The 15,074-nt window shown below is 37.5% G+C and overlaps 1 protein-coding gene across 1 annotated transcript in view; it reads left to right on the top strand.

Moving 5' to 3' along the window:
* Nucleotides 1-12,818, top strand: part of LIPK (lipase family member K) — a 39,901-nt gene extending 27,083 nt beyond the window's left edge. Inside the window, 2 exon segments of the mRNA XM_003922432.4 lie at nucleotides 2,558-2,629; nucleotides 12,579-12,818. Of these exon segments, the coding sequence (XP_003922481.3) occupies nucleotides 2,558-2,629; nucleotides 12,579-12,818 (312 nt within the window).
* Nucleotides 12,819-15,074: the final 2,256 nt, after the last annotated feature.

Genomic DNA, 15,074 nt, shown 5'->3' on the forward strand with positions numbered 1-15,074 from the left:
TGTAATCTTTGCCTATGTTCTTGGCTGGTAGCTCAGACACAACCCATTTTGAAAAGTGAACAAAATACACATAATCCTATGTCTGGGAGAGGGGTGGTGTCTTCTCAAAGTTTTAATATATTCCCCCCCACCGGAGAATTTGCATTTTAACATATATGCTAACAAATTTGCTCCCTGTTTTAGAGAATCGCTACTATAGATAGCCTGAAATACTAGGTGACGATTTCTGAAGTTCTTGAAAGAGTTTGACCCCCAGAAGATAAGGCTTCAAGTTCCTTTAGAAAAAAAGATGTTCAGAATATAGGTCCTCCTATTGATGAGGAGATAGACAGGTCCTCTTATGAGCACATGGCCTTCCAGATAGTACACATGGAATTTCACAGTTAGTGAGCACTTAATATGTGCTCTTCTTGCTGCTTATACATATAATTTTATTCACTCTACAAACGTCATAGCATATTCTCTCTCTCTTTTTTTTTTTTTTTGAGACAAAAAAAAAAAAGCATGCAGTGGTACAATCATATTGCCCAGACTGGAGTACAGTGGTACAATTATGGCTCACTGTAGCCTTGATATCCTGGGTTTAAGCAATTCTCCCATCTCAGCTTCTTGAGTAGCTGGCACCACAGGCATGCACCACCATGCCCAGATAACTTTTGTTTCTTTTTACAAATATGATGTCTTGTTTTATTGCCTAGGCTAGTCTTGAACTGCTGGACTGAAGCAGTCCTCCCACCTCAGCCTCCCAGAGTGCTGGGATTACAGGTGTGAGCACTACACATAGCTGCCTATTCCTTATACATTTTACAGTTAACTTCTCTTAAGAAAAACTTTTCTTCTTTGACAGGAGGCCCTTTTCAGAACAGAAATAAGTAGGGATGGGGGGATGGTAAATATTTGGTTATAAATTACATAGGCAGCTAAAACAAGGGTGATAATCATGATGATGATAGTAATACTAGTTTTTAAAAAAGTTATTTGTTGAGTATTGCTAGGTGCTACATGCTTTTCTTCACAATCCTAAGAAAGAATGTTACTATCATTTTCGTTTTATAAATATCTTACCTTGAATCACAGATTCAGTAATCTGTTAAGCTGGATATGAATGAGATATAGTAGTTTATTTTCACACTGCTATAAAGAACTACCTGAGACTGGGTAATTCATTAAAACAAGAGGTTTAATAGACTCACAGCTCCACAGTCTGTACAGGAAGCCTGACTAGGAGTCCTCAAGAAACTTAAAATCACTGCAGAAGGCAAAGGGGAAGCAAGCATGTCTTACCACAGCAGAGCAGGAGGGAGAGGGAGAGAGAGAGAGAGAGACAGAGACAGAGACAGAGAGACAGAGACAGACAGACAGAGAGAGAGAGAGAGAGATAGCACACAAAGCAGGAAGTGCTGTACACTTTCAAACAACCAGATTTTGTGAGAACTCACTATCAGAAGAACAGCAAAGGGGAAGTCCGCCCCCATGATTCAGTCACCTTCCACCAGGCCCCTCCCCTGACATGTGGGAATTATAATTAGAGATGAGATTTGGGTGTAGACACAGAGCCAAACCAAATCACCAGACTTGATCCTAGAGCCCAAGTTCCTAACTAGTACATTGTATTGCCTCCCATTGCTAAAAGCTTTCAGAATTCCAATAGCAGCAGACTGCTGCCTCTCTGAATATAAATCATGATGGGAATATTTTTAAACTAAAAATCAGGACTAAGTCAGTAAGTGGGAAAAATATCTGTGATTCAAGCTAAAAAAAAAAAAAAAAAAAAAAAAAAAAAACCATAGAATAGTCTGAGAATAATTTAATGAAGTGCTTGACAGAAACATCAAAATTACCTGCCTCATCAATCCTATATGGGTGCCAAGTAACAGAAAAAGGAAATGCTGTGTGTATGAATGTTCTTATATTCTATTATTGGAAGTTTCAATGCCAAAAAGCAAAAGCAGTCATGCACAGCATCTCAGTCAGCCCATGGCTCCATATGAACATCATAGCAGGTGGCTTGCCCCCAAATATGGGAGGCAGACAGCAGGCATGTTCCTCACACAGAACTGGGGAAACAGTGGGTGAATATTTCTTCTAATAGTGAAAAGAATGTTTAAGGATGGGAATATAATCATAACAGCTTAGACCCCATCATAAGGATAAGGTACAAAGTTGTGTAATAACAATAGCAGTAATTTTTAAATGTAGGAAACAAATAGCTAATGACTTTTTAAAAAAATTATAAAAATTCCTGAAGCAAAGATATTTAAGAATCATTCAATTCTGTATCTTTAAAAAATATTTCTGTGTGTAGCACGGTAACATTTAAAGGCATTGGATTTAAATGAAAACTCTGAGGATTTTCATTGGAAAGAGGAGTAAAAGATTGCAACAATTTTGTGAATTATGATCAATTTTATCATTTTTTATTACTTATTTTCTTTATTTAAATTTAGCTTATGTGTCTAAAGAGTGGGGCATAATATTAATCTTCTTTGTATATTTCTTGTGTACTATCTCTAAATATATACTGTTTACTTATATTAATGTGTTCATTTTATTTTAGGCTGTTAATTCTGGTCAGCTTCAAGCTTTTGATTGGGGAAACTCTGATCAGAACATGATGCACTTCCACCAGGTACAAAAATAACTCTTGTAATCAGTTGCATGCTGCAAATGAACTAACAAAAATAGTATCCACTCATTAAGCACCTGCCACTTCCCATTTACCACACTGGATATTGCTTATTGCTGTTCTCACAGGCTGATTATTGGGATCTTGCCATGTGCCATATCATTATTTCTAATTCTTAACAAGGACCTTGCAAGGTAAATATTATTATCCCTATTTTTTTTCGGAGGCTCAGAGAGGGTAGGTAAATTACCAGAGTTATTTAGCTAGTAAACAACTAGCGAGAGGGGCTCAAGATGGCTGGATACAGCCAGGAAGAGCTTCTCTCACTAAGAGACAAGATCATCAGGAAGACTGGAACACTCTGAGCATATCTTCAGAAGAAAGTCAATGAGAGTGAATGGAGGGAGGATGCTGACCCTGAGCTGAAAGAGGGAGACTTCTAGCAACCCTGCACAAGGTTGCTGAGCACCAGGACTCATTCCAGGGCCTGTGTAGCTCCTGGGGAAGAGGTGAGTTAAGTAGGAGTGCAATGGCCTACTCTCATTTTGGACCTAGCTACAGGAGACCCCACGACCCTCATAGACATTTGAGCTAATGGGCAGAGCTGATTGTAGAGTTGGCAGGGACAGGACTCTAGCCTGTGCAAAGCCCAGAGGGTTTGGTACAGGAATGGTTGCAGTGAAGTATGGCCAGAGACATCCATTGCCCAAGGCTTGCCAAGCTCCTCTAGGTGGCATTGGCCTTTGTTGACTGTTGAACCTTAACAGAACAGGGCTATCTTACCCATGGATGGGGCCAGTGTGATCTGAGCACATCCCTGTCTGCTGGTCTCTCTCAGAGTTCCTGCCTAGCTGTACCTGCTTGCAGTGCATCCTCACGTGCCCAACCAGGGTGACTCTCAGTGGTCACTGCCATGCCTCCTTCATTGGCAGATTCTGCCTAGCCATAGGAGACCTTTTACACATGGGCCCCTACCAGTGTGCAGCCTCCCCTGACTGCTTTGCAAGCACGCGTGTGTGCAAACCTTGCCACCACTACCACGATGACATGCTTTTGCCCCACCTCCTATCACAGTGTTATTGCCACTGTATGAAGAACATGTCAGCCCCTCCAGTACAGCAGTGACCAGAGGACAAAGCTGTGGACATGGTTATAGCAAGGTTATATCACACAGCCCAGGTTATAGCATACAACCCAGGAGTGCTGAGCTAAGCCCTGGCACCTTGAAATCATTCAGAAATGAAGCCAGTCAACTAAACACAACTTATATCACGGTCAAATTTTCAAGGGCTTCAAAGAATATAAAAGCAAAAAGCCTCATCCAAAGGACAGCAATTTCAATGATTAAAGGAATATCAGCGAAAACAGTTGAGAGGGAACCAGTGCAAGAACTCTGTAACTTTAAAAAGGCAAACAACCTTTAGAAAACCACACTACCTCTCCAGCAATTGTTCTTAACCAGATTGAAATGACTGAAATGACAGATACGTAATTCAGAATCTGGATGGCAACAGAGATTGAGATTCAGGAGAAAGTTGAAACACAATCCAAGGAATCTAAGGAATCCAGTAAAATAATTTAAGAGCTGAAAGATTAAATAGCCATTTTAAGAAGGAACCAAATTGATCGGATAGAGCTGGAAAACTCACTATAAGAATTTGATAATACATCAGAAGTATTAATAGCAGAATAGACCAATCTTAGGAAAAATATCTCAGAGATTGAAGACTGGTTATTTGAGTGAACCCAGTCAGACAAAAAAAAAAAAAGAATTTAAAAAATGAACAAAATCAGCAGAAAATATGGATTATGTGAAGACACCAAACTTAAATCTCACTCGCATTTCTGAAAGAGAGGGAGAAAGAGTAGGCATCTTGGAAGACATATTTGATATTGTCCACGAAAATTTCTCCAACTTCACTAGAAAGGTCAACATTTAAATTTGGGAAATTCAGAGAACCCCTGCAAGGTAGTATATAAGACAACCATCCCCAAGACATAGTCATCAGATTTTCAAAGGTCTGCATGAAAGAAAAAATATTAAAGGCAGCTAGAGAGAAGGGACAGTTCACCTATAAAGGGAACCTCATCAGGCTGACTTACCCTACAAGCCAGAAGAGATTAGGGGCTTGTATTCAACATCCTTAAAGAAAAGAAATTTCAGTTAAGAATTTCACATACAGACAAATAAGCTTTATAAGTGAAGAAGAAATAAAATATTTTTCAGACAAAATTGCCAAGGGAATTTATTACCACCAGACCTGTCTGCCTAGAGGCCCTTAATGGATTGCCAAACATGGAAATGAAAGACTGTTACCAGAGACTACAAAAGCATACTTAAATACATAGACCATTGACAGTAGAAAGCAGCTACACAATCGAGCCTACATGACAACCAGTTAGAAACACAACGATAAGATCAGTGTATATCAATATTAACCTTGAATGTAAACAGGCTAAATGCCTCACTTAAAATGCAAAAATTTGCAAGTTGTATAAAGAAACAAGATCTAACTGTATGCTGCCTACATGACACCCATCTTGCATGCAATGACACCCATAAGCTCAAAGAAAAGGAATGGAGAAATACCTATCAAGCAAATAGAAAAGAAAGAAGAGCAAGGGTTGTTATTCTTGTTTCAGACAAGAAAGAATTTAAATAAACAATTATCAAAAATAACAGAGAAGGGTATTAAATAGTGCTAAAGGATTCATTGAATTTAACAAGAAGATAATTATTCTAAATATATATGCACCCAACACAGGAGGACCTAGATTCATAAAACAAGTTCTTAGAGACTTAGATAACCACACAACAATAGTGGGAGACTTCAACACCCCACTGACAGTACTAGACAGATTTTTGAGGCAGAAAACTAACAAAGATATTTAGGACCTAAACTTGACACTTAACCGAATGGACTGAGAAGACATCTAGAGAACAACAACAGCAGAATACATATTCTTCTCATGTGCACATGGCATATACTCTAAAATTGACCTCACACTCAACTATAAAGCAATTCTCAACAAATTCAAAAAACTGAAATTATACCATGTACACTTATGAATCACACACAGTACAATAAAAGTAGAAATTAATATCAAGATGATCTCTCATAATCATGCAATTATAAAGAAATTAGACAACCTTCCCCTGAGTTGATTTTGGGTAAATAATGAAATACAGGCAGAAATCAAGAAATTCTTTGAAACTAATGAAAACAAAGACACAATATACCAGAATATCTGGGACATATCTAAAGGAGTGTTAAGGGGAAAGCTAATAGTGCTAAACATGCAGTCAAAAAGTTAGTAATATCTCAAATTAACAACCTAACATCACACCTAGAGAAACTAGAAAAACAAGAGCAACCCAACTTCAAAGCTAGCAGAAGAGAAAAACAACCAAAATCACAGCTTAACTGAATAAAATTGAGATGCAAAGAAACCTACAAAAGATCAACAAAATCACAAGTTAGTTCATTGAAAGAATAAATAAAACTGATAGACTGCTAGCTAGACTAATAAAGAATAAAGAGAAAGATTCAAATAAACAGTCAGAAATGACAATGGGGACATGACCATCACCCCATAGATATATAATAATCCCTCAGAGACTATTATTAACACCTCTATCCACACAAATTAGAAAATCTAGAAGAAATGCATAAAGTCCAGGGAGCATAACACCTCCAAAGATTGAATCACGAAGACACTGACACCCTAAACAGGTCAATAACAAGATCCAAAATTGAATAAGTACTAAAAAACTGAAAAATCACTGGACCAGAATGAATTACAGTTGAATTTTACCATACATGTAAGAAGAGATGTTACCAATCTTACTGAGATAATTTAAAAAAATTTTTTTGAGGAGAAGAGACTCCTCTCTAACTCGTTTTATGAAGCCAGCATCATTCTGTTGCCAAAATTTGGCAGAAACACAGTGAATAAAGAAAACTTCAGGTCAACATCCCTGATAAACATACATGCAAAAATTCTCACTGAAATACAATAAACCTGATACAACAGCACATCAAAAAGCTAGTCCACAACAATCAAGTAGGTTTTATTCCTGGGTTGCAAGGTAGGTTCTAAATATACAAATCAATAAGTGTGATGCATCACATAAACAGAACTAAAAACCAAAACCATAAGATTATCTCAATAGACACAGAAAAGACTCTTAATAAAATTCAACATCCCTTCATGTTAAAAGCCCTCAACAAATTAGGCATCAAAGGAACTTACTCATATTAAGAACCATCCAAACAAACATATGAAAAAAAGCTCAACATCACTTATCATCAGATAAATGCAAATCAAAACCACAACAAGATACCATCTCACACCAGTCAGAATGGTGATTATTATAAAGTCAGGAAACAACAGATGCTGGTAAGGCTGAGGAGAAATAGGAACACTTTTACACTGTTGGTGGGAATGTGAATTAATTCAACCATTGTGGAAGAGAGTATGGTGATTCCTCAAGGATCTAGAACCAGAAATACCATTTGACCCAGGAATCCCATTCCTGGGTATATACCCAAAGGAACAGAAATCATTCTATTATAAAGATACATGCACATGTATGTTTTCTGCAGCATTATGTATAATAACAAAGACATGGAACCAACTCAAATGCCTATCACTAATAGACTGGATTTTAAAAAATGTGGTACATATACACCATGGAATAGTACTATGCAGCCAATGAGATCATGTCTTTTGCAATTACATGGATGAAACTGGAAGCCATCATTCTCAGCAAACTAATGCAGGAACAGAAAACCAAATATCACATGTTCTTACTCTTAAGTGGGAGTTTAACAATTAGAACATGTGGACACAGAGAGGAAAATAACACACACCAGGGCCTGTTAGGGGGTGGATGGTGAGGGAAGGAAACTTAGAGGATGAGTCAATAGGTGCATCAAACCACCACAGCACATATACACCTATGTAACAAACCTGCACATTCTGCACATGTATCCTGTTCCAATTGGGTGGATCATTTGAGGTCAGGAGTTCGAGACCCATCTGGTCAACATGGTGAAACCCCATCTCAATTAAAAATACAAAAGTCAACCAGGCATAGTGGCTCACGCCTGTAATTCCAACACTTTAGGAGGCTGAGGCGGGCAGATCACCTGAGGTCAGGAATTCGAGACAAACCTGACCAACATGGAAAAGCCCCATCTCAACTAAAAATACAAAATTAGGTGTAGTGGTGCCTGCCTGTAATCCCAGCTACTCGGGAGGCTGAGGCAGGAGAATTGCTCGGACCTGGGAGGCAGAGGTTGTGGTGAGCCAAGATCACACCATTGCACTCCAGCTTTGGCAACAAGAGCGAAACTCTGTTTAAAAAAAATTAGCCAGGTGTAGTGGCAGGGGCCCGTAATCCTAACTACTCAGGAGGCTGAGGCATGAGAATATCTTGAACCCAGGAGGCAGAGGTTGCATTGAGTCAAGATTGCACTACTGCACTCCAGCCTGGGTGAGAGAGCTAAACTCAGTCTCAAAAAAAAAAAAAAAAAAAAAAAGAAAAGAAAAGAAAATCATAACAACAATAAGCTCCATCTCTGACAAACCCACAGCTGACATAATACTGAATGGGCAAAAGCTGGAAGCATTCCCCTTGAGAACTGAATCAAGACAAGAATGTCCACTGTCACCACTCCTATTGAACATAGTACTGGAAGTCCTGGCCAGAGCAATCAGGCAAGAGAAAGAAATAAAAAGGCATCCAAATAGGAAGAGAGGAAGTCAGACATCTCTTTTAATGTATGGTGTCATTCTGTATCTAAAAAGCCCATAGTCTCATTCTAAAAGCCCCTTAAGCTGATAAACAACTTCAGTAATGTTTTAGGATACAAAATCAATGTACCAAAATCAGTAGCATTTCTACACATTAACAATGTCCAAGCCAAGAGCCAAATCAAGAACTCAATCCTCATCACAATAGCCACAAAAAAAGAATAAAATGTGAATACAGCTAATCAGGAAAATGATTGATTTCTTCAATGAGAACTTTAAAACACTGCTCACAGAAAACAGAGATGATACAAATGGAAAATCATTCCATGTTCATGGACAGGAAGAATCAATATCATTAAAATGGCCATACCATCCAAATAAATTTACAGATTCAATGCTATTCCTATCAAACTATAAATGACATTCAACGTAGAAGTAGAAAAACTATTTTAAAATTCATATGAAACCCAAAAGAAGCTTGAATAGCCAAGGCAATTCTAAGCAAAAAGAGCAAAGCTGGAGGCATTATTTGACTTCAAACTATACTATAAGGCTACAGTAATCAAAACAGCATGGTATTGGTACAAAACAGACATGTAAACTAATGGAACAGGTTAGAGAACCCAGAAATAAAGCTGAACACCTACAATCATTTGATCTTCAACAAAGTTGACAATAACAAGCAATGGGAAAAGGACTGTCTATTCAATAATTGGTGTTGAATTATGCAGAAGATTAAAACTGGACCCCTTCTTTTCACCATATATAAAAATCAACTCAACATGAATTAAAGATTTAAATTTAAAACCTAAAACTATAAAAACCCTAAAAGAAAACCTTGGAAATACCATTCTGGACATAGAACCTGGCAAAAATTTCATGATAAAGATGCCAAAAGTAAATTGCAACAATGACAACAAACATTGACAAGTGGAACCTAATTAAAGAGCTTCTGTGCAGCAAAAGAAACTATCAATAGAGCAAGCAGACAACCTAAGAATAAGAGAAAATATTTTCAAATTATGCATTTGACAAAGATCTAATATCCAGAATCTATAAGGAACTTAAGCAAACTAATAAGGAAAACCAAACAACCCTATTAAAAAGTGAGCAAAGAACATATACAAACTCTTCTCAAAAGAAGACATGCATGCATCCAGTAAGAATATGAAAAAATGTTCAACATCAGTAATCATTGGAGAGAAGAAAATCAAAACAATGATGAGATACCATCTTACACCCATCAAGATGGCTATTATTTAACAGTCAAAAAATAACAGATGCTGGTGAGGCTGCAGAAAAAGAGAACGCTCATACACTGCTCGTGGGAATGTAAATTAATTCAGCCATTATGAAAAGCAACGTGGCAATTTCTCAAAGAACTTAAAACAGAACTATGATTTGACTTAGGAATCCTATTACTAGGTATGTACTGAAAGGAATATAAATTGTTCTATCAAAAAGACACATGCACCCATATGTTCATTGTGGCACTATTCACAATAGCAAAGACATGGAATCTAGATGCCAATAAGAGGTAGACTGAATAAATAAAATGTGGTACTTATACACCATGGGATACTATGCAGCCACGAAAAAGAATGAAATAATGTTCTTTGCAGCAATGTGGATGTAGGTGGAGGCCATTATCCTAAGTAAATTAACACAGGAACAGAAAACCAAATATCACATGCTTTCAGTTATATGTGGGAGCTACACATTAAGTTTACATGGACACAAAGAAGGGAACAACAGACACTGGGGCCTACTTGGGGGTGGAGGGTAGGAGGAGAGTGAAGATTGAAAAACTACCTGTCAGGTACTGTGCTCATTACCTGGATGACAAAATCATTTGTATGCCAAACCCCAAGGATGCAAAATTTATTTATGTAATAAATCTGCACATGTACTCCTGAATCTAAAATAAAAGTTGGAAGGGAAAAAAATCAACCAGAATATGACTCAGGATTCCTGGATCTAAAGTCTAGTCTTCTAACACAATACTTACTCCTTCTCCAAACAAATTAACAAAAACATACAATGTTTGCTTTTAAAACATATTCTCTGACTTCTTATCTATGTTTAATAACTAAGACTGTTCTAATAGTTCTTTGGGATGTCATTTACTAGCCACTTTAAAAAATACCATTATACGGATTATCAAAGATATATAAGTAAAAAGTATCATCTTTAGGAAATAGTATTATCTGCCAGGGATAGTGTACGTGGCACACCATTCCCTAGCAAATAGTACTACTTTTGATCTGGTGTGTCACGAGATCTCTGAAAACTTTTAGAGAAAAATTTTATATTAAAGGGAAATGTATATTGTTGTTATTATTTTATTCCCAAGTATGCGAGGAAGTTCATTAATGATTTTGGCTTTTTGCCAATAGACAAAGCTTAAATTGAAAACATAGTCATCAGTGATACTTAGGTTTTTCAAATATAGCATGTAGAAATTCGGATTTTTTTTTTTTTGATACAGGGTCTTTTTGCTTTGTTGCCCAGGCTAGAGTGCAATGGTGGGATCTCTGCTCACTGTAACCTCAGCCTCCCAGGTTCAAGCAATTCTCCTGCTTTAGCCTTCCAAGTAGCTGGGACTGCAGGCCCAGCTAAGTTTCATATTTTTAAGTAGAGACAGGGTTTCACCATGTTGGCCAGGCTGGTCTTGAACTCCTGATCTCATGATCCACCTGCCTGGGCCTCCCAAAGTGCTGGGATTACAGGGGTGAGCCACAGCACCCGGCTTTTTTCTTTTCTCTTTTACCTTTAAAAATAAAGTCAGGGTCTCACTATATTACAGAGGCTGATCTTGAACTCCTGGACTCAAGTGATTCTTGTGCTTTAGCCTCCCAAAGTGCTGGGATTACAGGCATGAGCTACCGTGTCCAGCCAAAAAATTTTTAATGTGGGAATTTTTAATGCCACCATAATAACTAGTATAACGACAATAATAGTGAAAATGTATAACCCTAATTCTTGTGAAAAATCTGACTTTTCTCCCCAACTGCTATAGTTAGATGTATATGGCAGGAGTTGGGTGAGGAGTACCACACACACACTATTTCAGAATACTGTTTTCTCTTGTGAGGAAGCAGTGGTGACTAGATGGACTTACTTCATATAGTTCTTCCAATGCCCCCCTCACCTCACCCTCACCAAAAGATACCATATTCTGAATGGCTATGGCAAAACGTTCTAGAAAGAACTCTGGCCCAGTTTTAGTCACACGCCCATCTCTCACACAATCATTGTGGCCAGAAGAATGGAGGACTAACTGACCAGACCTGGGTATCTGGACCAGGGGCTGTGTTGGATCAACATGAGAAAGAAGTAGTAAGGGAAAGTTTGCTGGGAGTTTATAGAATACTATAGCCACTCTAATGTAACAGACTGACTCCTTTTCTTTTCTCTCTTTCTTTCTTTCCTTCTTAGACCTAGTCTCACTCTGTCACCCAGGCTGGAATGCAGTGGCATGATCTTAGCTCACTGCAACCTCCACCTCCCAGGTTCAAGTGATTCTCTGGCCTCAGCCTCCCGAGTAGTTGGTACTACAGGCATGTGCCACCTTGCCTGGCTTTTTTTGTATTTTTAGTGAAGACGGGGTTTCATCGTGTGTTAGCCAGAATGGTCTTGATCGCCTCACCTCATGATTTACCCACCTTGGCCTCCCAAAGTGCTGGGATTACAGGCGTGAGCCACAGCACCAGGCCCAGATTGACTCCTTTTTAACATCGTACTTCAAATGTCTTTCATGCCTTGGTCTCAGTTCTCCCTTAAGAGTCTGTTGATTCCCAAATATTAATAATGCCACTGAGCCCAAGTTTGTGCCTATGAGAAGGGATATTTATCCTATCCAACATTTAATTTGAAAAGGTAACATTCCGAGATCAAATGCTAACTAGAAAGATGATCCCCTATGGGAAAAAGAACCCTCTTCCTCTAGAATCTTCTCTTATTTTCCCAAATGTGCAAGTCAGAAATATTACAGTGTTTTTGATTCACAATTCATATTAATACACAAAAGTGGTCAAGTATTTTTAACATTTTAATGTTTATATATCATTAAGTGTAAACTAATTGTACACTTGTAGCATGTAAAGAATTTGCTTAACAGCTGACAGTTAATGTTACTTCTATCATGTAATTTTCTGTAAAAACTTTTTTCTATCTTGTTCATTCTATTTAGCTTACACCTCCTGTATACAACATTACTAAGATGGAAGTTCCAACAGCAATATGGAATGGTGGACGGGACATTGTGGCTGACCCCAAGGATGTCGAAAATTTACTTCCTCAAATTTCTAACCTTATTTATTACAAGCTGATTCCACACTACAATCATGTGGATTTTTATCTTGGACAGGATGCACCTCAGGAAATTTACCAAGACCTAATTAGAATGATGGAGGAATATTAAGAAAATTAAGTGCACTTTCCTTTCTCCAACCAAGTAGATTTTCATAAAAATAATGAGATGAACAGACCCAAGTGACCCCAGTGATTTTCATCTTCTATTATCTATGTCTTCATATAATCTCCTCCCCTTCAATGTGGATGGGATATGAGACTTCGTTCAAGCCAACAGAACTGGCAAAGGTGTAAGATGCCACACCCTTGATTAGGTTACATCACATGGCAAAGGTGATAAGAGGTCAATTCCTGATTACATTATACATGAAGTCCATCGGGCTTGGTGGCTCACACCTGTAATCTCAGCACTTTTGGAGGCCGAGACTGGAGAAGTATTTGAGGTCAGGACTTCCAGACCAGTCTTGGTGAAATCCTGTCTCTTCTAAAAATACAAAAATTAGCTGGGTGTGGTGGCACATGTCTGTAATCCCAGTTTCTTGTAAGGCTGAGGCAGAAGAATCGCTTAAATCGGGAGGTGGAGGTTGCAGCAAGCCGAGATCACACCACTGCACTCCAGCCTAGGCGACAGAGCAATACTCCAGCTCAATAAATAAATAAATAAATAAATAAATAAATAAATAAATAAGTCAGTCAGTCAGTCAGTCAGTCAGTCAGTCAGTCATCTTATTACATTGGAGTAAAATATTCTTTTGTTAGCTTGATGGAATAAACAGATGTATGGAGAAAAGTGACCTTACAAGGAACTGACCATAGCTTTTAGGATCTGAGGGTGGCCTCCTGCTGATAAAACAGCAAAACACCAAGGCCTTCAGTCATATACCCACAAGAAAATGAATTCTGCCCAAACCTGAATAAATTTGGAATCCCATTCTTCCCTAGTAACCTCGCACTGAGAGAGCATCCTGGCCAACACCATGTTAGTAAGATCCAGTTATGCTATGCCTGGACTACTGACCCACAGAAACAGTGAGATAATAAATGTGTATTGTTTTAAACTGCTAAGTTTGTGGTAATTTGTTATCAGCAGTAGTATACTACCGCTACCATTTGTTATTATCATGTAACAATTACATTAATCAAATATTTGATTACATTAATTATATAACATACTATATTACTATATAATTTATAATTTTATTATAGATTACAATAAAATTATAATGTATTAAAGAATTGTATAACAATGTATAATAAATACATATTATATAACATGTTATCTGCCATAATATAAAATTATATATAATATTGATAATGATAATTATTATTCTGTCTCTGGTTAAAAGTTTGATCTAAATTCTTGAGTAATCATTTTAATATATATTTTAACATATTTTCTGTTAATTCAGTCACCTCTATAATTTGGGAATTTGTTCTATAGATTAATTTTTCTCATAGTTATGGGTCCTGCCTTATTGCATGCTTAATAATTTTATACTGGATGCCAGGCATTGAATTTTGCATTGCTGATTGCTGAATTTGTTTTTATTTCCTTATACAGGGTTGGAAAACAACCACCCAGGCAGACAGTCAATGATCAATGAATACATGTTTGGTAACTGGGAGTGTCAAGTGTTATGAAGCACTTGATTGGGCCCTATAGAAATTGGGGTATTCTACAACATGTAATTAATACAAATGTGGCTAAGACTCATTTATCAAGAATTTCCTAACACAAATAAAGGGGCTGTAGGCATGAAGGGGAGGGTATTAAAGGAGATCTGAGTCTTAGCAGGGGAAGGCTAGCTGGCAGGGCACCAAAAGGCTTCACAGGTAGGCACCTCTTTGGTGACTGTGGCTTATCAGACTGGCATATCCTGACACTGATCTTGTCACTGTCCCAGAAATGACTGCACTTACACATGCTGATTCATGTGATTGAAATGTACAAGGAGCTGCAGAACACAAAACAAAACACATGTTTATAGTTTATATCAAAAACTACAATTTGGCCAGACTAGTGTTTTCTTTTCCTGTGATAAAATACATGGGAAATTCTAGTATGAAGCTGTTGCTTGGTGTACGTGGAAAAAAAAACAGAGAAGCATATGGTTTGACAAAAATTGTCACCTCCATGATCATTCAAGTTCACTGAGCCTTTTTCATAAAGAAATACTAGTGTAAGCGTTTTACAGGAATTGTATCATTTAATTTTCACGATAGCCTTATAATATGATAGCTTTATCTTTTCTTTACAGATTAAAAAACTGAAATTTAGAGATACTGGGCAACTTGCTTTAAAATATTAGTTCCCTGAACTCTGAAACCTTGACTTTAGGTAACCAAGCTCTTAACTTTATGCTTTAATGTTATA

This window comes from Saimiri boliviensis, chromosome 12 (assembly GCF_048565385.1).
Source record: "Saimiri boliviensis isolate mSaiBol1 chromosome 12, mSaiBol1.pri, whole genome shotgun sequence".
NCBI classification, from domain to species: domain Eukaryota; kingdom Metazoa; phylum Chordata; class Mammalia; order Primates; family Cebidae; genus Saimiri; species Saimiri boliviensis.